The 21,783-nt window shown below is 43.1% G+C and overlaps 1 protein-coding gene across 6 annotated transcripts in view; it reads right to left on the minus strand.

Moving 5' to 3' along the window:
- Positions 1-3,777: 3,777 nt before the first annotated feature.
- Positions 3,778-21,783, minus strand: part of MITF (melanocyte inducing transcription factor) — a 96,271-nt gene continuing 78,265 nt past the window's right edge. For 3 of the 6 annotated variants that reach the window (XM_084530881.1, XM_084530885.1, XM_084530886.1), the window contains exons 4-10: positions 21,486-21,569; positions 19,914-20,009; positions 15,788-15,905; positions 13,311-13,385; positions 12,145-12,220; positions 10,393-10,540; positions 3,778-7,708 (exon numbers count right to left, since the gene is read on the minus strand). In XM_084530881.1, the coding sequence (XP_084387007.1) occupies positions 7,307-7,708; positions 10,393-10,540; positions 12,145-12,220; positions 13,311-13,385; positions 15,788-15,905; positions 19,914-20,009; positions 21,486-21,569 (999 nt within the window). In that variant the 3' untranslated portion in view covers positions 3,778-7,306. The remainder of the gene's footprint in view (positions 7,709-10,392; positions 10,541-12,144; positions 12,221-13,310; positions 13,386-15,787; positions 15,906-19,913; positions 20,010-21,485; positions 21,570-21,783) is intronic. The other 3 variants (XM_084530882.1, XM_084530884.1, XM_084530883.1) reach the window with 3 other exon arrangements.

The raw sequence follows: 21,783 nt of genomic DNA on the forward strand, positions 1-21,783 counted from the left end.
GAAACTTTAATTATTCCATTGCTAACCACAGCACGTGTGTGTGTGTGCGTACATGTGCTTGAGACACTGGAGTAAAGAATAGAGACACACGACGAATCTCTTTTCCTCTTGAGCCTGGAGAACATGGGCCTAGCAGTTTGTGGAAGGCCTTCCCACCCTCCCCTAAGGCTCCCAGTGATGTTGTGTCTGTACTGCAGACTGATGGTGCAACAGAAGACAAGCAATTTTAGGAATATGGAATAGCCCCAGGTCTGCAGAGCCTAGGGACAATGAGATGTGACACCCCCGAGGGGAGGTCCCCATACCTAGGCCCCACCTAGTGCCAGTCACCCCTCGGAGCTGACCTGGGACCACAGAGCAGTAGCTCTGGTGATCCTCTCCAGGCTTATGGTGACCACCAGAGTACTCTCATGAGTAGCTTTCCCCCTTTTCGGGAGCTGGAAAAGCCACTTCTCACATCAGATAACCCAGAAATGAACATGGGCTGTCCAATGGTGTCCTTCAGTGCAGGAGTCCTACCCCATCCACCTGCCTGGAGGAGGCACAAGACAAACATCTGCTTTAGTTACTTTGAACATTTTGTGAGAGATCCTTAGGGGCCCAAAGGCATTTAGCTCTCCAGTCCCATGGTAAGCCACGAGCTTACTACAGTTCACCAGAAATGAACCCAGAAGAGTCCCAAAAGCTCACGTACTCAGAAGGAGCCCAACACCCAAGACCCTTTGATACTGGTGACCACAACCTGGCTGGCGGCCCTCTCTCAGCTGTCCCCAAAGGCAGGTCTTGTCTCCATCCTCAGGAGCTGCTGTGTGTAACAACACATCAGAGAAGCCAGAGCACAATTAAGGCTGAAAAGTGAACACATGATTATTGCTTTCTACCCTTCCTTCTGCCGTGGGTGACAGAACACAATCAACCCCTGACATGCTTGGTTGCTTAGTAGCAGCCAGCCACATTTTTAATTACAAACTAAAGTGTGCTAAAGAACATAAAACGGCTGTGTGACTGATACGTGTGTGTGGAGAAGGGCATGTGACAGCAACTAAATTGCTTCAGCGTCTGATAAAGAGAGCCTCTGCCAGGCTTGTCATTGAAACATCGAGGAAAGGAGGTAGGAAGCATTATTAATACAACGCTGACTTCAAAATACACCTCATTGTTTGCAGTGCATTTTTTTTTTTTTTTTAAGTGTCTGGAATGGATTTAGTTTTCATTTATCCAGCTTTAATTCCTGCTTTTCAAATGGAACTGTTACCATTAGACCTAACATCTCTGCTTATTTTCCTATTACTTCAATGACACATCACTCCAAAGAAGGAGTCAGAAAGCCGTGTGGGACCCATCTGCATTCTCCGCGATGCAAGATCTTCACGGAGTTGTTTGGACAACATTGCTTGAGCGATGAACGAGCGAGAAATCATTTTGTTATTGGCATGTTCTGAAGCTGCTCCTGTTGAAACCGTCTGCTCTGGAAACCGCTTCTCGGCTGCATCCAGGGCTCTGATATTTCTTAATGGCAGAGTAACCAAGCAGTTATTATTCACATCCAGTCAATAGCAGCGTTCAACGTACCCTGCGCAACGTGACAGGGACAGAGGTCGTAAGCAGATGCTGAAAGATCCTGGCTGACTGTATTTAAAGCAGCTCAGCAAACACCACCAAGCCCACCAGCAACTGCCCCATTCTTCCCCTCGCAGGAACCATCACCTCGAGCACTGCCATACAAATTGCACCCTGCATCCCGGCACAGCCACCTGCAGGCCACAGTGTTAGCTCAGACGGGGGTTTGCTGGTGCTGGGGGAGAGCTGCGGGGCTGGCAGTACAGCACAGCTTGCTGTGGGGACACCGTGACCCCCTTCAGCTGCCCTAATGGCCTGCATGCTTCCACAGCTGCAGGAAGGCATCCACTGCACGCCCCCATTACACCCCAGCCATGGTGGTTTTTATAAATATATGTAGAGACGTCAGTACTTTGATGCTTTGCATGCCGTGATTTGTCCTGCAGACCATAGTAGTCTTCTCGTTGCCTCTCACAATGCTTGGGCAGCATTTAATGCCATGGCCAGTGCTCGGCAGAAGCCTTCCTGCTGCTCTATGACCTAGGTGAGGAGGCTGTAAAAAAAGGTAGATTTCCATTGAAGCTGCACCTTGAGGCCTCAGTGGAGCCCTGAGACTCAATACATGCCTGTTAAGAGTTTCCCTCAAAAAATCACTTTAAAACAGAGCTATTTTAAGTAAGGTTGTGTTTTGGACCAGAGGCAAAGACAGGGCAGTGGTATGTGCAGCACGCATCTAACCCACAAGCCGGGATCCAGATCTGTGCATTGATTTCAATAAACCAGGGCCATTTTCCAAGCCATTCCCCTGCAATTTTAAGCAAATATATTTCAAAAGAGCTTGAGACACAGTGAGTATAATCAGCTTTCAGTGCTGAGACCACCCTGACTGAACAGCACCAGCAGGGCAGCCCCTGCAGCCACCCAGGCAGCGCAGCGAGGCTCTACCCAGCATCGGGAGCACCGAGTGGGAAGCACGATGCAGGGAGGTGGTGGCAGGGACCTGCTGCACCAAGGTACTGCTCAGCCAGCCCTGCAGCACAGCATCCCGCACCCCCACTGTTGGACTTTCCAGCAAACCAGACCCCACACAGCATTGGCAACCCCACCCATTCTTTCTCGTAGTCCACACAGGGTTTTTCAGGCTTGTCCAAAGGAGATAAAAGGCTCCCAACAAGCACCGCCACCACCTCCTTGCTGCCACAGATTGACCAGCTTCTTACAGCTATGACCCTCTGCCAGGTTTTCTTCTTGCTCCTCTCGAGGTCCTGCAATCCAGCCACAAGGACAACGGCTGCTCCCGCGGACAGCAAGAAACGTGCTCCCAAAACGCAGCAATGAGAGCTGGCCACAGAAAGGAAAGCCAAAATACACCTGAAAAACTCAACCAGTTCAGAAACAACATCCTGGCTGCTGACAAACAGACTTGCTGCTGCAAACTAAACCATCACATCCTAACACCGTGCTGAACTGCTGCAGAAATAGCATTACAGTCTGCTGGAAACACTTATGAGCTTTAACTCAAACACCTACAAAGGGGGTGCAGGGCTTTTCTGCTTATCCCTAGCAAAGTCAGGAAGCTGCACCCGGCATTATTTCTTGTGTTGTTTTCCAATTAACATTTTAAATTGAGTTCACTTGAACTAACAAGCATTTTCTATTCCTCAATGGGTAAAAGATTTTCAAAAGAGCCAACTTCAAGACTTGTATAATTATTTTTTACAGTTAACGCACTTGGGACTGCAAAGCCATGAGACAACGCACAGTCACCACCACCACCACCGCAGCAATGTTCACAGAGATGGTGAGAACTCCACGCCGGGAGCACAGCTGTCAAAGAACAGGACCCAAATAGATGCAAACAACAGCAAGACAGGAAAATACTGAGATGGGAAGACAGAACAAACCCCAACACCTCCTCGCCAGCACTGGCACAGCTCCAAGCAAGACCCAGGAGTGGCTGCAGGAACATTTGGCCCACGGAGGCTGTGGGTGACCAGGGGCTGGGCACTGGGCCTGGCTGCAGGAGGCGATGGCAGCAGGGGCAGCTCTGCTTTAGCCCCAAGTGCTGACTGCCACCAGCTCAGGAGCACGGAGACATCCACCGCCAAGCCACAGACAGGGCAGCATGGCTGGGACTTGGGATGCACACGCACAAAAATAAAAACACAGCGACAAGATTCACTTACTTAGACAGAAAACGAGTGGCTGACACAGACGTATGTGAAAAACCAAATGCTTTAATCCATCTATCAAGAACAACAGTTCAAATTATTTCATCGGATACATTAATATTGATCCATAATTTACAGTGCTATGGACCATACACAAATTATTGCTGCAGTCAACAGCAGATGAATATCAACATTACAGTACCAAGCATCATAGCAAGAGGCAGTAATTAATGTCACTTTTTCAAGAAATATAGGTATTTATACTATTATCAACATCAGCTTCCCCCCCAGTGCATTTTATGTCAAACAACATAAACATAAGTGCATTATTTTGTGCTTTGTGCTTTCCTCGCGTACCTTCTTTTTGCTTTTACAGGTTGTAAGAGTTAAATATTGCTTCCTAGGCCAAAAGCAGAAAGGAAGAGCTTTGTGGTACTCTGCACGCCCCTGTCGGATGCACGGCTTTGGCAAAGCGAGAACTGGAAGGTGTCCCATAGCCACCTGGTTGGGAGGCCCCCACCAGCCCAGTGACACTGCTGTCACGGAGACAGACTGGGAAACAACTGCCCACCTCTCTCCACCTCGTTAACCTGCCTCTAATTGCTGTCTCTGCCCCCTAAGGGATCCCCTGTAAAGCATCACAGCCACACGTTCAGTGATGCACAGAAGGGGGGAGACACCTCCTGGCACCTGAGCGGTTTGCGTCTCGCAGAGGTGCCCCCGCTGCAGCAGGGACGTTTCCACTCCAGGGGTGAGCAAACGGGGGCTGAGCTGTACGATCCCCCAGAGCAGCCCCACAGACAGAGAACACACGACCTGGCTGCTGCAGACTTTCATCAAGAAATCCAGCTCTTGATACAACAGATACAGCTCGCTTTGAGTCCCAGCTCGCTTCCCTGCAGCACGGAGCCACAACTCGGAAGTCACAGCTGCCAGCGAGTACCAGTGGTTTCATGCAAGTCTGAAAAATATTGATATAGCACAGTCTAGACTTCGATTTCTGAATGACCAGCATGGGCATCAAACCAAAAGCCTCATTTAATATATTCAGTGGTTTTTCAGTTGCTACACTCATGTGTGCACACCCTGATTTTGTTGTACAATGCTCCAGAGCTGCCCCATTTACCAGGAAGGGTAACACACCCCGGCCTTACAGCTACAAGCATTTTACAGCCCTGATTTGCTTTACCTGCCACCACTAACAAACAGCACCAGCAGAAGCCCATACCTGCACGCTCGGCTTGGGGTTCACCACGGCACAGCTGCCCTGCAGAGGACGCAGCATCCCCTTGCCCCAAGCACAGCGCATCCTGTGACGGGCCAGAGCTTCACCTACCCTAGGAAAGACACGTTCCCAAAAGCTGTCCTGGGTGAGGGGGGGGAGGCATCACTATCATCTAACTCCAACTCCTCCTTGCAAAAAAAAAAATAAAAACAAAAAAAAAGCCACAACCCACCGGTTGCATCTGTGCCAACACAGCTCGATGCTCAAGCAAAAATGGGGGCAGAGCAACACGCACAGACCCCAAAGGACCTGCACAGAAAGCACGGCCCCACCAAGCCCCGTATCTGCCAGCGTCAGGAGGACACTTCAAGGATCCTTTGGTGAGGAAACACCGGTGTGAAAGCTCAGAGCGAGCTGCAGCAAAAGCTGCAGGAACTCCCGGCACCATCCTCGGCTGCCCCATCCCTACCAATTCACATTTAATTCCTGAACACTGTAACCACCGTGGCCTGCCAAACTGGCACTTCAGTCACCGTTTTGTTTGTTGCTTTTTTAAAAAAAAAAAAAAAAAAATGTTATTTATTCTACATCATTTCCAGTGTAGCACAAAGGAGAATGGAAAGCTCTTGTTTTCTAGACGTAGGCACCATGCTACACTTAACATCCCGCAGAACATCACCCTGCCGCTCTCCTATGTCACACTTCAGTCAGTGCTAGTCGGGGAAGACTACAGCTAGAGTTTAAGGCACTTCATTCTGAAAGAGATATGCTTGCCTGCCACTTGCAAGTCAATTGTAGGCTGCTACTGAGAAATCCATTCAATCAGTCTAGCTCCTTACACCGTATGTCACCTCCGTAAAACATCTAGGCTTGATATAATACAAGTATAACTACCGTTATTGCATAGGACTACACTTGAGTAGATAATGCACCAAACTACTTTTACAACATTGTTGCGTGTTAAAAATTAATAACATTGTTATCAAGTAACAGTTATTTGCAGATACAGTAATTTACTTTTTTTTTTTTGTTGTTTTTATATCAGCCTCAGTGCTGAAATAAAACACAAATTACTATGACGGGTATATTAACTACATAGTTATGTTTCCAAGCATATTACTACTTCTTTTTTTGTATCACTAAAAATAAATATGTAAGTTCAGTTTTTCTACAAGTTGTTTTATTACCTAATCTACATCTGTACTCTACCTTAAACGTGTTTAAAAACATTTTCAAAGTGAGACTGTAATATACAAAATATTCTCAAAATCTCTCTTAAAACACAGAACCCTGCATAAAAGCTTCCTTTCAAGTGTTTACAAAGAACGCAGAAAACTTCCAATGAGTTTTAAAAATGTCAAAAAAAATGTTGCAATATTAAGAGGCAAAAATCTTACAAATGAAATACAAATATATTTAAAACAAAAAGTTGAGAATAACTAAGGAATCCATGCAAATCAGAATAAACTGTACATTGCAATTTAAAAAAAATAAAGCCAATTAGATATGTACAACACGATGTGCCCAGCTGATAAAACATATCAACTTTTTTTGTCCAAAGAGTGTATACCAACCTATAGTGCTCCTTCTTGGTTTATTGTTGGCGAGCCATCATTGCATGTTACAAAACAAAACTAAAGTCTAAAAGAAAGTTGTACCATGATCAAAAGGAAAACCCAAATCAGCTCAGAGTAAAATTAAAGAGCACTCTGAGAAAGAGACTCACTTCTCCCTGCAATTTCTATTTCATTTTCAGCAACAGCATTTTATACCACAATCAACACAATCAGGATGTCTTAACACTTTTTTTTTTTTTGTATTCTGAATGGAATAGAGTGGCTTGTTGTTTTTTCCCTAAACACTTGTCTATAAAGACTAAAGTTTGATGGACACTGTATCTTTAAGGCAGCACTATTAAATCAATACAATTACAAATTGGACTTTTTTTGGTATCTTTACATTCTTTAAATTTACATTTTGTCTCCAAGTGAATAGGTTGCATTTACAGTTCTATGACTCCCACCCCCCAGTAGAAAGACTCTTCATTTGTAATTCTATTGCTTTGAGTAGATTTGACCAGTTCAAAGTTCTTGGCGAATCCAGTTCACAGATACTGTACATATGCTGTACAATATATTTGGAGGCATTGGTAGTTTTAAAATAGAATATACAAGTTTCTTCACAAAAAAATCTAAAAAAAATCCTATATATATAATATATACACACACGCACACACACTGGGCTACTGATGAAGCACAAGAAAAAAATCAAAAAAATTCTACAAAAGGCAAATTATTTCATCTACTGATCAAGAAACAAAGCAGTTTATGAAAGGTGTGCCAAGTATTTGCTAACAAGCATGGTCGGTGTCCTCCATGCTCACACTGCTCCGCCTGCTACTCGTTTTCGATGCTCCGGGAGACACGGAGGAAAGTAGCGGGTCAGTTACTCCTACTGGAGAGAGGGTATCGTCCATCAAGATATCTTCCAGTTTGGATCCCATTTTTGTAGGAACACTGTAAGTGCCGGTCGGTTCAGTCATGTTTCCGAGGTTGTCACTGAAGGTGATGGTACCGTCAGTGAGATCAAGGGTGGTCGTGCAAGACAGGTCTGTGTGGTGCGGCATGATGTCTTGGTTGCAGTTGTCCAGCGCGGGTTCTTGTTTGATGACCCTGTTGACCATATCAGGGGAGCAAAGGCCGGTGGATGGCACAAGGGACAGTCCATGTGCCCGAGCTTGCATCTCAAGTTCCTGTGAAGGAGGATAAAGGAGAAATTAAAAATAATAAAAAAATGAAAGCAACATTTGTCATCTTACAAGCTTGTGTATTATGACTTATAGTTCTCTTCTGTTAGATATGAAATGTTTCCTCCCTTTCCAATGGTGACAAATGTTTGCACCCTGTACATTTCTGCACTGCAGATTTTCAACCAAATAACATTCTCTTGAAGAGGTGGATGAATGCTACCAAACACAGGTCCTTCACAGTTCTCAGAACCTACCCAGACACGAAACCCAGTGCCCTGCAGAACAGACACGTTGCCCCTCAGACTCCTTTCTCAAACCAGTGCCAGGGTAGGGAAGCTTGGCGTCATGTTGGGGAAGGAAAGCATTTCAAAAATTGAAAAAAATGAAACAGCAGAAGTGAAGACTTAGTGCTTTTCAGAAGTTATGTATGAAAGCACAGTGTGTCCATACAAAGTAGCTACTTCTTTCCGAGACACTGCAAGGGACATCGCACACCCTACAGCTCTGGTTAAGAGGAAAGTGAAGATGTCAGCCCAATCTGAGCAACACTACTCCTGCAATAAAAACATACAGGAAGGTCACAGGAAGGCTTTGGACTTCACATGCAACTAGGATTCTTTGAATCTTTAGGAAAGGCTTAAATCCCACCTTTGCGTTTAATCGCAGGCACATTTGACTGAAGGAAGATAATACAAGAATGCACTTAAATGTCCTGTTTCAAATACAGCTGCAAGAAAGGTTTTTTGCTTCTACTTATGCATTATATTAAGCAATCACAATCACTGTTGTGATTGCACTGTTCCTGGATATTCTTATCACAGAGGTTGATTAACAGCCTCTTCCATTTCCAGGCTAAGACAACAAGCTTGCAGTGGCACACTGCGAGAGCCACGGAGAAGGTGGAAAAGAAGCACTTCCAGCAGCTAATGTGCCAAAATAAGAATACAGAGGAATTCCTTCATCAGAACCAACATAAAAAGGGAAAATATGGAGATCAGGTTATTTACTGGCAGATGTATTACCCATTATTCCAGGGTTGTTTGTTTGTATTTTTTTCTCATTGAAAAGGGAGCCAGAGCAGATGGGTAATGCAAAGGAAGATGAAAGATGCTTAAAAAGCAATCTGACTTCACTTTGAAATACCACTGCTTGATGTTGCTCTGCAGAAGGGCCATGCTTCTTTATCTTCTCACTCGAGCAAGCAGATTGCTCAGCGAGGTACAAAAGCTACGCTGAAGCTCATGCCAGCCTGTTCTATTTTAAATCTGTTTGCTGCCAGACTCGACTCTCAGGTATTTCAAGCTTCGTTATCTGCTCTGTGGATTAACTGGTTCAGGGCTCTCCTGTAGCCAGCCCTGTGCACAGCAACCTGCAGAAGGGCTCAGCTGATTGAGCTGCAAGTGAGCACTAACACGAGAGTATCTGTGGCTCACAGTCCAGCAGCATCGCTGTCTTTGTGTTATGTGTTCTTACACCCAGTTCTACACGTTTCTTGAATTAACCTTTTTTGGAGAGGGGTGGATATCCAGCTATCCTGGAAAACAGGGTTGATAACAAAAGCTGTACAGGCTTCTAGGATAAGGTTACCTATCCAGTTTGAGGTGGAGCCAAGGGATTTTATGAGAGAAATGAAGTTCCCACCCCAAAACTGCTGTGTAATACAGTCTATTGGGAATTTGGGTGAAGCTAAGAATGCAACAGCCCATGATGAAGACAGAAGGAGGGGAAGATATATTGATGCCCCCCACTGCTCCCTCCAGTGTTGAGGAGGAAAGCTGTTCTAATCCTACAGTCTTTAAGGAACAGAGAAGAACAAATTACAGCTCCTTGGACAGAAAGCATCAACAACTACAAAAATAGCCCTACATCCATAGCTCCTGGTTGTCCTGCTTCAAAAAACTCTTGGGGCACTCACATTCAGGCTGCAATTCCTCTCAGACTCAAAGCAGACTCAACTTTTAACACAGCTGCCAGGAACCCAATGCTGCAGTGACAACCATACTTCCCGCTGCCCACTTTGACCTGTGAGCAATGTTTACCCCGCGAACAGAAAGCAGATGACAGACTCCTGCAGAATGACTCCTGCTGTCAGAGGAAGGCTCAGATGTGGAAGACTCCAGACTGCGTTGCCTCTCTGACAGGCAGGGCCTACATTGTCCTGACAGAATTAAGGAAACCCACAAGCAAAACAGATGTTGTTCATTGCTACTTTCAGAAACAGCTTCAGAAGAGGCACAACTAAAGCACAACAGACAGCTGAACTGAACTTGATTACTATCAACAAATAGATCATACATGAAGTCCTGGTTCTGGTCTGTCACTCAGAAAAAAAAATATTACCACATAGATCTTTTTTATAGTATGGCTTGCAACTTATGTTAGCTATCCTAGAACACAACCAGACCAGCCACAAGTGCTTTAACAGAATTTTGAGGAGTTTAGGGGCCAGGGAGGAGTGGGCAGAGGAGGGTTATTTTATCTGGTTATTTTTTGGTGTGATTTTATTTACTTTAACTAATGGATCCTGATAATTCTGGAAAAATTCTGCAGGCATCTCAGTACGGGTCACTATTAATTAAAACAGTGGTTCCACCTAACCCAAGTCCTTATAAACGACCTTCAGTTGCATCTGTTTGCAGCCACACACTACAACATCAAGACCATTTGCAGGTTAAGTATCCACAAACCTGTATTCTGAGCAGCAGATGCCTGTTGGCATGTTCCAATTTCTTCTGCCTGTTCTCAAGTTCCTTTGTGCGTTGCTGTTCTCTTTGAAGCTTACGAATGTAGTCCACTGATGCTTTCAGAATAGTTCCCTTATTCCAGCGCATATCCCTTCGAAATCAACACAAAAGGAGAGGTTAAGGCTCCCGTGGGGACTTCATGCTGCAGCCAGTACCTTCAGAGCAGCAGCTGTGATTCCACCCCACGTTATGTAACAGCCAGCTAATCCAATATTCCTTCCAAGCTGATGAATGCTGGAGGCTTTTGAAATGCACTAGAGGGGGCCAGAGCACTGCTATTGCAAGGCAGCGAGCATCGTCCCAGCTGAAGGAGAGAGCCCAGGCGCTGCTCGGTAGCGGTTTGGGACTCCCCACAGCCCTCTGGGCCAGAGGGATGAGCCCCAGCCTTCTGTAAGCACTGCAGAGACTGAAGACCAAGGGCTCCTTTCACTGCCTTCTGCGAGGCTGCACAAAAACCCCACAGGACACCACTCAAACCATATTACTTGCTGTCTGGGCGATGCCTGATTTCAGGCAGGTAATTAAAAGACTGCAGGGGAACTCGAATTCATAAAGGACCTTATAGGAATTGGTGTTTCTGTGGGAGGAAGACCCGAGGCCGTGCAGCTCCCAAGCAGCAGCAAGCAACAGTCCTCCTGGTGGCACTGTGCCACAGCGGGGTCCCAGCAGGAAGAGCAGAGCCCAGCACAGTGTGTTTGGATGCTTTACGCTTAACTCTTGCTAAAAATATAAATGCTGTGTTGCAACCGAGGCGTGACCTTCAGTGAGGGGGGTACAGGGCTCCCATATTGCCCCTCCCACATTATTCCTACAACACACAAAAGGGTGCCTGCGTTGTCTTCTCCCCTGTGCTGACTTTTTTTTAAATAAGGAGAAAGTTTAGCACAGTGTACAGACCAAAGATCCACCTGTTCCATAGATTGAAAACGTGCAACATTACCTTGCCTTAAAGGAAGCTAAAGAGCCTCTCTAAATAGTATGTATTAGTTAAAATAAGAAAAAGTCTGCCCCAAAGCCTCACTGGGCATTGATTCACATTTAAGTGACATTTCCAAGCTCCAGAGCAAGAGAGGGGTTCGTTGCTATTGAAGCAGCATTAGATAAATGCCAAGACAAATCCATAACACTGAAATTACCTAAAAAGAACTACAACCTGCCTTTCTGGGAAATTACCACAAACACAGCAAATGATCAGTTTAACAGACACAGACCTACAGTCTTTTTTTTCTTTCATATCTCTCTTGGAGGGATGGAGAATATGACGGCTTCCCAGAGGAACTGCCCTCCACTTCTACAAAAAGAAGGGTCTGTTCTGTCTTGCCAAGCTATGACATCTAATAAATTCAAAGGATCGCTTAGCAAGACAAGCAGCTATGTAGTCAGCTGAGCAGCTGGACTAGACTATGCGTTCACATCCTGACAGCTCTCTTGCTGGTACGGCGGTCACTCACAGCATCAGCCCCAACGCTGCCAAAGCACAGGGCCCTAACAAGATGCTGAGCTGCTGCCAGGGTTCTGTGACTATTTTGTGACAAAATAATCAAATTAAGAACCTTCAAACACTTCTACTGCCACAGAAAGCCAACATCAAAAGAGAAAACTCAGGATTTTATGATTTTCTCTCCCCTAAGATTTCTTTTAAAAACAACAACCACCACCCTCCCTTCCACAGACCCCTGGGCACATCATACTTACGGGTCATTTGACTTGGGTATCAAAGTGCCTAGTTCTTTTATACGATCGTTAATATTAAATCTTCTTCTTCGTTCAACTTTAGGAAAAACAGCACAGATGTTACAAGTCATATCCACTTAATTACAAAGTATAAAGCTTTTAATTAAAGATTTCTTTAAGTGCCTTTGAAATTGTTGCCTGAAGCTTAAAATCTAGTGACAATATAGTAATTTATTTTGCTCTGCTATACACAGAGGCAGAAGTTGTGTCTACGCTTTAAAAATGTGGGACTGTTGAAGTGGCAAGATCTAAAGTGAGACTCTAAAAATATGATGGCTGTGTTAGCACAGGACTCCAATAAAAATAATGAAAAGCGTTTGTCTTCCAAGGGGAAAGTATCACAAAAATTTGGAGACAAAAGTTTATTGCCCAGGAAAATCCCAAAGCAGGAGAAGGGACAAAAAGTATAGGCATATTTATGTATTCTTTCAGATTCAACACTTAAGAGTACATAAAAATAATCAAATCTAAAGATCAACTTTCTTGCATTAGCTTTTCATGTTATTACAAAAGCTTACTGAAAAGGCTTCTGAATAGCCCAAGGCATAAAAGAGCACCTTTTTTTTCTATTAATACAAAAGACTCTTAAGTTGTCTTTTGATACTTAAGTCATGAGATGCTCATTGTTTTATTTTCCTTTTCTAAACTCAGAAATGAGTGCTCCCTTCAAACTGGAATTTATAAAATTGTCACAGTGAGGATGTGCACTGGTGTTTAAAGTCATAAGCTAACTGCCTACCTTAAATTGTAGTGCTTTTGTTCTGTTTTTAAAAAGCAAAAAATCACAAGGGGAATTTGTTGAAAGCAATTGGATGAGATGTTCCCAGTAATTTTACTGGTTAACACCACGTCTGAGTGCATACTTCCAAGAAGTCCAGATAAACAGATCATTACTTGGAATTAGACCACCCAGACCATTTCACTTTTTTGGAAAACGGTTTAAAATTGAAGAGTAAATTTAAGTACGCACTTCAGGAGTATCAGGGGCATTTGATCTATGGGCATAACATAACGAACCAGTATTACACAGAGTGGCTTATTCAGATTTAAAATGCTCACATTCCAACACTCAAGAACAACTATGATCATTATTAAAATTGGTGTAAAAAGCAAAGAACCAAACTTACTCAAGTTGTGATTGTCTTTCTTTTGCCTCTCCTTAGCCAATGCTCTTGCTTCTGACTCTGTAGGAAAAATACATGCTGTGCATGTGAATGAGGTAATTAGAATTAAAGTAATTCAAACAACATTTCAATTTGTGAAACTTTTGTGAAGGAAGCCTGATCAGCAACTGGCAAACAAATCATTACAGCCTTTCCGTAAAGTGAGAAGGGCCTGTCGCATACACTGTGTTTACTGAAATCCAGAGCTGGTATTCAACTTTACCCCTGTACCTGCAGAGCTTTTGTTCCCACACTTCCTATGCTGACTTCTGTGATGAGAACGTTTCCCACGGAGGCCCTGATTCAGCAAGGTATTTGAGGACAACAAATTGCTGAAATCCAACATACCTGCTCCTACGTACACATGCAGACAACATGCTTATGTACCACACAGAGGCTGAACCAGAGGAACAACATGCTTACTGCATTGCTACCTGCACAGGATGTGAAGCAGCCAGGAGTCAGCAGCTCCGCTTGCTGGAATTGAGACTATGTCCTTTTGTGGCAACATGTGCACATCACCACGGCACTCAAGGTACGACTTAAGTGACCTACTAAAAATGCCGTGTTTTCCAGCTATATTAATTGTTCCCATTATATCAAAAAAGTTTTAAAAAAATCAACACCTTTATTGGCAAATCTCAGATCACAACTGTTCTTAACTTTGGTCCACACATTTATTACTCAGACTTGAGCACATAATAGTTCAGGCAAGCACATAACTAAGCTTGGGAAGAAAACCCTTCACTCAAACAATTTTATTTTCTGTATTATTTTCTTTTTATGGAATATGGATTATGTCCCATTCAAGCCACAGTAACTGGTGATGAGGGTTTGTTTCCCTTGGAGTACGGGAAGTTACCCCAGCATTATGTGCAGTGTAATAAGGCATAACCTTCGTAATACTAGGCTCCCAAAGGATCCCTCCCAAAAAAGCTTGAAAGATTATTCCATGTCTTAATAAAATCTGTGCTTAGTCTGACATTGCATTATGAAACAGATATGAGGTTTGTAAGGCCAAAAGTGATTGAAACTGCACTCCCAGCTGAGCAGGATTCCCATTAAATGCTTCAGTAACTACAGCTGACAACTCACAACTACCATCAGCATCAGATGCTAGGAAACAGACTTGATTTTTCTTAGTTCTTTATCATTTCGATATTTATAAAGTAGAAAGCAATATTTAAGTCTAGCATTTGTTAAAAACTAAACTCTCTTCAACCTAGTTCCAACAGAAATATCAAGAAATAGAGAACCAAAAGCTTTTCTACATTTCTATGTTCAGAGATTAAACTCCAGCCTCTAAATAAAACTTCTGTGAAAAGAGGAAGCCTTTCCTGGAGTTCTGTCTATGATAACATACCGATATTAAAAGTCACCGTTTGTGATAGTCAAAGGCTTGGCCAGATCAACATCAAGGTGACTGCTGTTAAATTTCAGTTTAATTCCTAAACTTAGGACAAGTTAAATGCAAAACGCTTTTTCTCTTAATCTATGGTAGCAGATAACTAAATTGCTTGTTTATACACATGAAGGTAGCACATAGATCTGAACTAAGCTAAATGTCTATTTTGACACACTGAGGACTTCTGTAAGACCACTTCATTCACTAATTTCCCCTCTTTCTGCCTTCTTTGCCCAATGTCTTACACAATCACCTAAAGTGAATCCATCAGCCTAGACACATGGCAAGTTGAGTGTTTAGCTTGCAGCCTACAGCCACTTGTAGCTTTCTGTAACTGAGGCAATGAAGCTGTCTGTAATGTAGGACCCTGAGTAGATCTCATCACCTCCCACCCTCCTCTTAACATAGTTCTACATGCTGTTGAAGTTTTTCTTTCTCTAGCAGCCACTAGTCATTTTGCACTTTGTGTATCTTCCTTTGGCGCAGAGCTCAAATTCTGCGCACTCATACAAAATGCAAATATCCACCAGCTCAGAGACGTGGCATTTCCTCCAGAGAAGCTCACTCCTGGGCTATTAAAACTGCTCTACTTAAACTAATTCCTGTCCAGAACCTGCTTTGCCACTGAGTCAGCCTGTGAGTTTTCACAACAGAAAGAAGAGAGACAAGAAATAAACTACACCTCTACCAGGTCAGCACACAGTATGACTCTCAGTTGGGCTTAAGAGCAATAATTTCTGCGTATTAATATGATTTTGTCACTGGTTCTAGAATGGATCTCCATTTGTTCATCTGCAGACACCTTTGCTTTGTGTATGTATCCCACGGACTTTGCCTTAATTTGTCACAGTGAATGGACGCATGCAAATACAGCTGTATTGCCCGCTAATACATATAAATAAAAAAAAAAAAGACTGCAAAAAGTAATAATTCATCATTTTTTTAAAAAGAAATTGTAACAGAAATTATCTCCAGTATCACCTGAATTCAAAGCAATTACACCATAGCTCTGAAGTAGTATTTTAGATGTATTTACCTGTGAGCTCCCTTTTTATATTAGGAAGATTAGCTGGACATGAGTTGCTGATGTTTAGTCCTGGAGGCGGCATGCTTTGGTTGCCATAAAGGTCAATCAAATTCCCAGACACAGGCAACTAGAAAAGACAAGGAAGGAGAAAGATCAGTTGGTTTGCCTTATGAAAAACTTTGTACAGAACAAATGAGTTATCACCTGCTAAGAAGTCTGTGCTCTTTTCCACGTGCAAACAGAGCTTGCAGTAAGGTCAGCAAAAATTATGCATATGCATGGGCACGAGGAATAAACCACCTACACTGGTTAAGTTCCATCCTCTCTCCTCAGGAAGGTGCAGACAATACTTTATTATTATTTTTTTGAAATGCAAGGAAGCACAGCTCCATTTAAGTTGAAAAAAAATGAAGAAAGAAGAGGTAATGCACACTGACAAGTACTGCTGTATTGTTCCTCACAATTGCTCTGCTGAAAGCTAAGATCTGCACCCTCAGCAATTCCAAGCAAAAAATCTGAAAGCGCCTACAGAAGACTCATGGAGGATGCCCCCATTTTTCCAATAAAACATGAGTTAAAGTTCTGAGCAAATCATTACAAGCTTGAAAGAGGACACTGTATTCATCAATCACATTTTTCATGTGATTTGAAGGCTAGTTACAGAGAACGTTTTCATGAGTTTAACTTGTTTTTCACATTGCGTAACAAAAATATGCACCGGTTGGAGGAAGACTGTTTTGACATACATGTCCTCAATTACTCATTCATTCTGTTATTCTTCTTTAGGTATGTTTAAGCAAAGAGATTCATAAGGAAATAGAGTAGTATTCCAACAAGACTTAGCAAAGCTAGCCCTTAACATCACAACGTAAATTTAAAGAAATTCCCGTGTATCCTGAGTGGATTATTTTACCTGCCTATTCTTTGTTTTCAAACTAGGTTTTGAGAAGACAGGTATAAAGTACTTTGATACCTTATCTGAGTAGCAACATTTCTTATCTTTGCTGCAAAGAAAACCAGTCCCTCCAAGACACTGATCCTGCAGAGATCAGACCATTAACTTCACACCCACGTAAATAACACTGGGGAATACAATGGAGTGAGTCACAGCACGGGCTATTACACTCCTACTGACAGTCCTTGCCAGACTGAGACAGGAGAAAATTTCTCTGCTACCTAGAGCTACCATAAGAAACGAAGCTGATAATGCACATATTGAAGTGCCACCACCTAGACGCCATGCTGAGATTTGACAGGAGACTTCTGAACTGACAGAGGCCAACAAAAAAAGGAGGTCCTCTGACTTGGTCTTCAAGTGACAGAGGAAAAACAACCTCAATTCTCAGCAAGTCTAGTCCTACAATTTCCTGCACACCACTTCACTTCTGAATTTCATATAACAATATATATTAAAAAAATAATAAATCTGTTTTAGTTCCCAGCTGTCCTCCACAGAGTGTGATCCTAGTTGCAACACACCCACATTAATGTCACTGAGACCATTATCTCACTGCTCTACAAAGCCGACCCTCAGATCTTTTGGCCCCTCGACGCATCCGTGACACAGGAGCAGCAGTGGCGTCACACAACCTTCTGACTTGGACGTGCTCTTTCTATTCATGCTCCCAAGTATGGTGAGAGCACAAAGGACTTGTTTGTAGGCCTGGGACTTGAAGTTCAGAACCAGACATGTGAAATCTAATTAGGAATTTCAGAGGAAAAATAAAAAGATACCAGGAACTGGCATCTCAAATCCTGGGTAAAGCAGCTAGGTTATAACAAAGCATGGTGAACAGTCGAGGTCACCAAGCTGCTTTAATTATTGCAAGATAAACCCTGCGTGTTACGAAAGGATTGTGGATTGGGATTCCACCTCCCTGTCCACAGATGTCAACATCATGTTGGATTTCCATGTAAGGTTCCGTAAGGAACAGTGCAGCTATCACCACAAAAGGGCAGGGGCTGCTGACTGTGCACACCGAGTCCTGCAGGAATGGCTTGCACCAGAAGAACCCACCTGAGAGCTGGGCAACAAAGCACAAGCAATGCTGATGCATCACTAACTAAAGAAAGATGGAGAAATTTGCATATCTGATTATCTTTTTAAAATACAGAAACAAATTTTAATGTTTCCTTAAGGCTGTTTGCCGATTTTAGCTAAGACATTTAATACAGCATCTTTCAGATCATCCCCAAGAAATTAATTCACCTTAACTCTCTCTAAAAGTAAATTAAGAGCGGCTTATGCCAGGCCTGGTTTGTTTCCTTCCTTGAGACAGAAAGGTGTGTTTTTATTCACGAGATTTCATATCATGGAATATGATGGGCTCTAATAAAATGAGCACTCACATTCAGGCCATTCAGGCTCAGTGTGTATCACCGAGGATTCTGTTCCCCAGAAGGTGCTGTGCTGCTCCCTTACCTACAAGGGCACGCTCAGGGGCAGTCCCTGCAATAAGACTCTTCTACTGCTGGGGTTCAGCTTCCATTCTGACACCTTCCAGCACAGCAGCAAAGCTGGTTAACTTGTGACCCAGTACCAAAGTTTACAAACATGTCCATAGGCCCTGTATTGCAATGAGCCCTTTTCAATTAGGAGGTACTTAGAAACACCCCTCCGCTTGTTCTACACTCAAATCTCTGATTTTGTTTATCAATTAAGTACTGTTACCAAACGTAACAAACTGGTCCTTTCATTCTTTGTTGGTTACGGAACAATAGCAGCCTTTGTTGTAGCCTCAGCACAGCTATTTATAGGTTGCGTCTCTTTAGAAACCATTTCCTCTCTTTATTTTTTTTTCCCAGCTCTACTTAGCTCAGTCTACAGACATCAATTCCTTATTAGTAAAATACTCTGTGTTTTCAGAGCTAAATCTCATTCCAAATGAAAAGTGTTTGTTATGGCAGGCTCGTTTTTCCCCAAACCAATTGTTGAGGGACGTGTCTCACTTTCCATCACTTCACGACTGGTACCAGGTTAATTCAGAGGCTGAAACATCCTTCTTGCATCGAGCAGTTTAACAGTATTAGTAGACTGCTCCAAGGGCACTATCTAAGGGGGGAGGCTGGTGGGCTGTTTTCTGCAGCGTGCACCGTGCCTCCAAGAGGGCTGTGGGAATCTGTGGGAGCCAGACTCGGTTACATGACATCAGACAAGTACTGTCAGCAAATGTAAACCTATGCTACAAAAATCGATGCTAAGTGGTAAGCTGTAAATTTTGGCACTAGATAAAAAAGAACGAGACGCCAGCACTGGCAGACATCTACTCAGCCAGATCTAACAGCACTTAAGCCTAAGGCAAAAAATTCACTAGAGCTACCCTCCACAAAAGATCAAAATAAGATTATGCCAGAAGTACGATTATGTTAATGCTCGCAGCAATGTGAACCAGCAAACAGAAGTGGCAACTTGGAGGTAATGCGTGCCTTCCCTTGCTCACCAACTTTCCCATCTCAGCATTCTTGTCCTTTGTCCCAGACTTCCTGGGCGCCCTTCTCCCCATTCAGTTTTAAGCTTTATTCTTTCACCTCTGGTTTGCTTTGAGGGGTTGCTTTTTTTTCCTTTTTTTCTAATTTTGTACCATCTTTGTTATCATCTAACTTGGGACTTATCTCCATTTGCAATCAGACTAAACTAAATATATGATATTAGAGCTTCACAGTTAAATTAGAGCAGCTTTGGGCAGGGATGCTAACACTTAAACATGGCTTACAGTTTCTTATTTGCACATAAGATGGGAACCTGGGGTGCCAAAGGCTCCCTCTAGGTTTCCAAAGCCGAGCTTGATGCCCAGTAGTACACCCATTAATATCAGTGGGTATAAGCTTACTTCTGTTAGTTCAATTCACTCCTCTACTATAATCTTCCCACTGACTAACTTGAATTTGAATTAAAAAAAAGCAAAATTGTCCTATGTATTCCCTCAACCTGACTCCAGCTTGCATTTTTGAACTCACGTTCTTCACTGCAATTGTACACCTTAAGATCTTCAAAGAAAAGCTCATTATTCTCCACAGATAGTGCACTAACTGCTTAACTGCTCAGAGAAAAAAAAAGTGACACTCCAGTTGCACATTCACTTGAGGAGCAGCGATTAGGCTTAATGGGGAAAGCAAAAGGAAGGGAGCATTGTACCGTGTTTGCCATCTGCAGGGCCGGGTCCATCAAGCCAAGGATTTCTTCATTGTAGCTTGATTCTAGACTAATTATGTCATCGATCACATCGTCCATCTGCAATAGTAAAGGTGAACAATAAAAAATAGAACAGTTATCAAAACCAAAAAGGAACAAAGGTCTAACAAAGCACTTCAGCAACACACTGGTTCTCTGCAGTACGGGCCAAAGCAGAGGTCTGTGCAATTCTGCCATACTCCAAATCCAATCCCCCTGACATAACTCTCCCTATCCAGCTAGGGCTGTCAGACCACAACAAAGCTTGAGGCTTCATGATCTGTTCCACACCTCCCATCAGCAGTTACCTGCCCACGGACAGCTGTTCCTCCCAGGAACAGCAGAGGATATCGGTGCCCGTACAACAAGCCTCACTAAGGATGTGGAACCCTCTCCCTGGTTCTGCACCGGCCCCGCCACCTTCTCATCTCCAAACACAGGGCTCCAGCACTGCCTGCCCACCTTCCACCTCGATCATCCAGGTGTGGGGCTGATCCCACAGCTGGATGATCGATTACAGTTACAGACTGTAATGCCTGAGCCCTGGCATCTGCAGGGGGAAGGAGAAGACTTGCTGCTGAAAGGCTGCCCTCCCTCAACGGGGGAACCTGGTTTATTTCCTAATATTCCCTCCCAGGAAGCACCACCCAAGAGTAGCTCAGTGATGATTCTAGGTGGTGCAAACAGTTTTTGGGGCTGGGCTGGAGGGTTCCTCCATAAGTTCCTACATGGTCAGGTGGAAGACAGTCCTCCAAAGCACCGCTTAGATGCTCTGAGCTGACCTGCAGCTTGCACCTATTTCTTTTTGGATCACTATAAAAAAATAAGCTTAAGTAACGCTAATTAAAAATAATAATAATTTCAAAAAAAACGTAAAATTGATAGTGCAAAGAGTAGTTTAGGGGATTTTCATATCAGCGCAATAAAGTATGATCAGAATGAATTACACTGGCTGAAAGTGAGGGCAAGAAAGGAAACAATAGTTACAGCCCATATCTGAAGTCTTGTTACTAAAATAAAATGCAGTCTGATCAAAATAATAATAATAAAAAATACAAATAATTTAAAAAATGACTACTGAGGACAAAATTACCATGGATGGATTAAAGCCTTCTCTCTCTACCTCCCCCTTAAGTGCAGGTGTGATCTGCATAGAAATGGGCTCTTAGAAACTATCTCAGCAGCAACACATACATGCAGCTTGGGGGAAAAACTGCTTTAAAAACGACTTCCTGAAGTGAGATTCTAAAACACCCTTGATAATGTTCTTCTGCTATAGTGTTAGAGTTCTTGTTACAGTTCTGAAAAGGGTTAACACTTTTCTAGATGTTTTAATGCACTTGATATCAATGGTAATATGCAAGGACATGGCAGATTTGTAATGTAAGTGGGGGTTATGTTGTTTCATTTCTTAAATACATTTTACATTCAACTTGTTAAATACATTACTGGTCAAGTTTACTATTTAGCATAAGTTCAAAGAAACATTCTCATTGGAAAGGTGTTCAGTGCTCCAACTCCTGTGTCATCCAGTACCTGCATGCATGATGCTCGTGAGTGTGTATTCAGAGCCGGGCACTCACTCTCAACCCTGCTTTGCTCTTCAAATTTATAAAATCCCTGCAGAAATAAAAAGGAAAAAAAAGAAGCAAAGCATGGATCTGAGTTCATGGCACAGTCTCAGTCCCAAAAAGAGCACGATTGAAACAGTGTCATGCACACATGTGCCTGATGACACAGCAAAGTGAAGCTGTAAATAACTTGAGAAAAAAACTGTGGTACAAGGGAGATGATAGGATGGAACTTGGATTTTCACTTAGTTTAAAACTATGGA

The sequence above is a fragment of the Aythya ferina genome (genome assembly GCF_964211825.1).
Source record: "Aythya ferina genome assembly, chromosome: 10".
Classification (NCBI taxonomy): domain Eukaryota; kingdom Metazoa; phylum Chordata; class Aves; order Anseriformes; family Anatidae; genus Aythya; species Aythya ferina.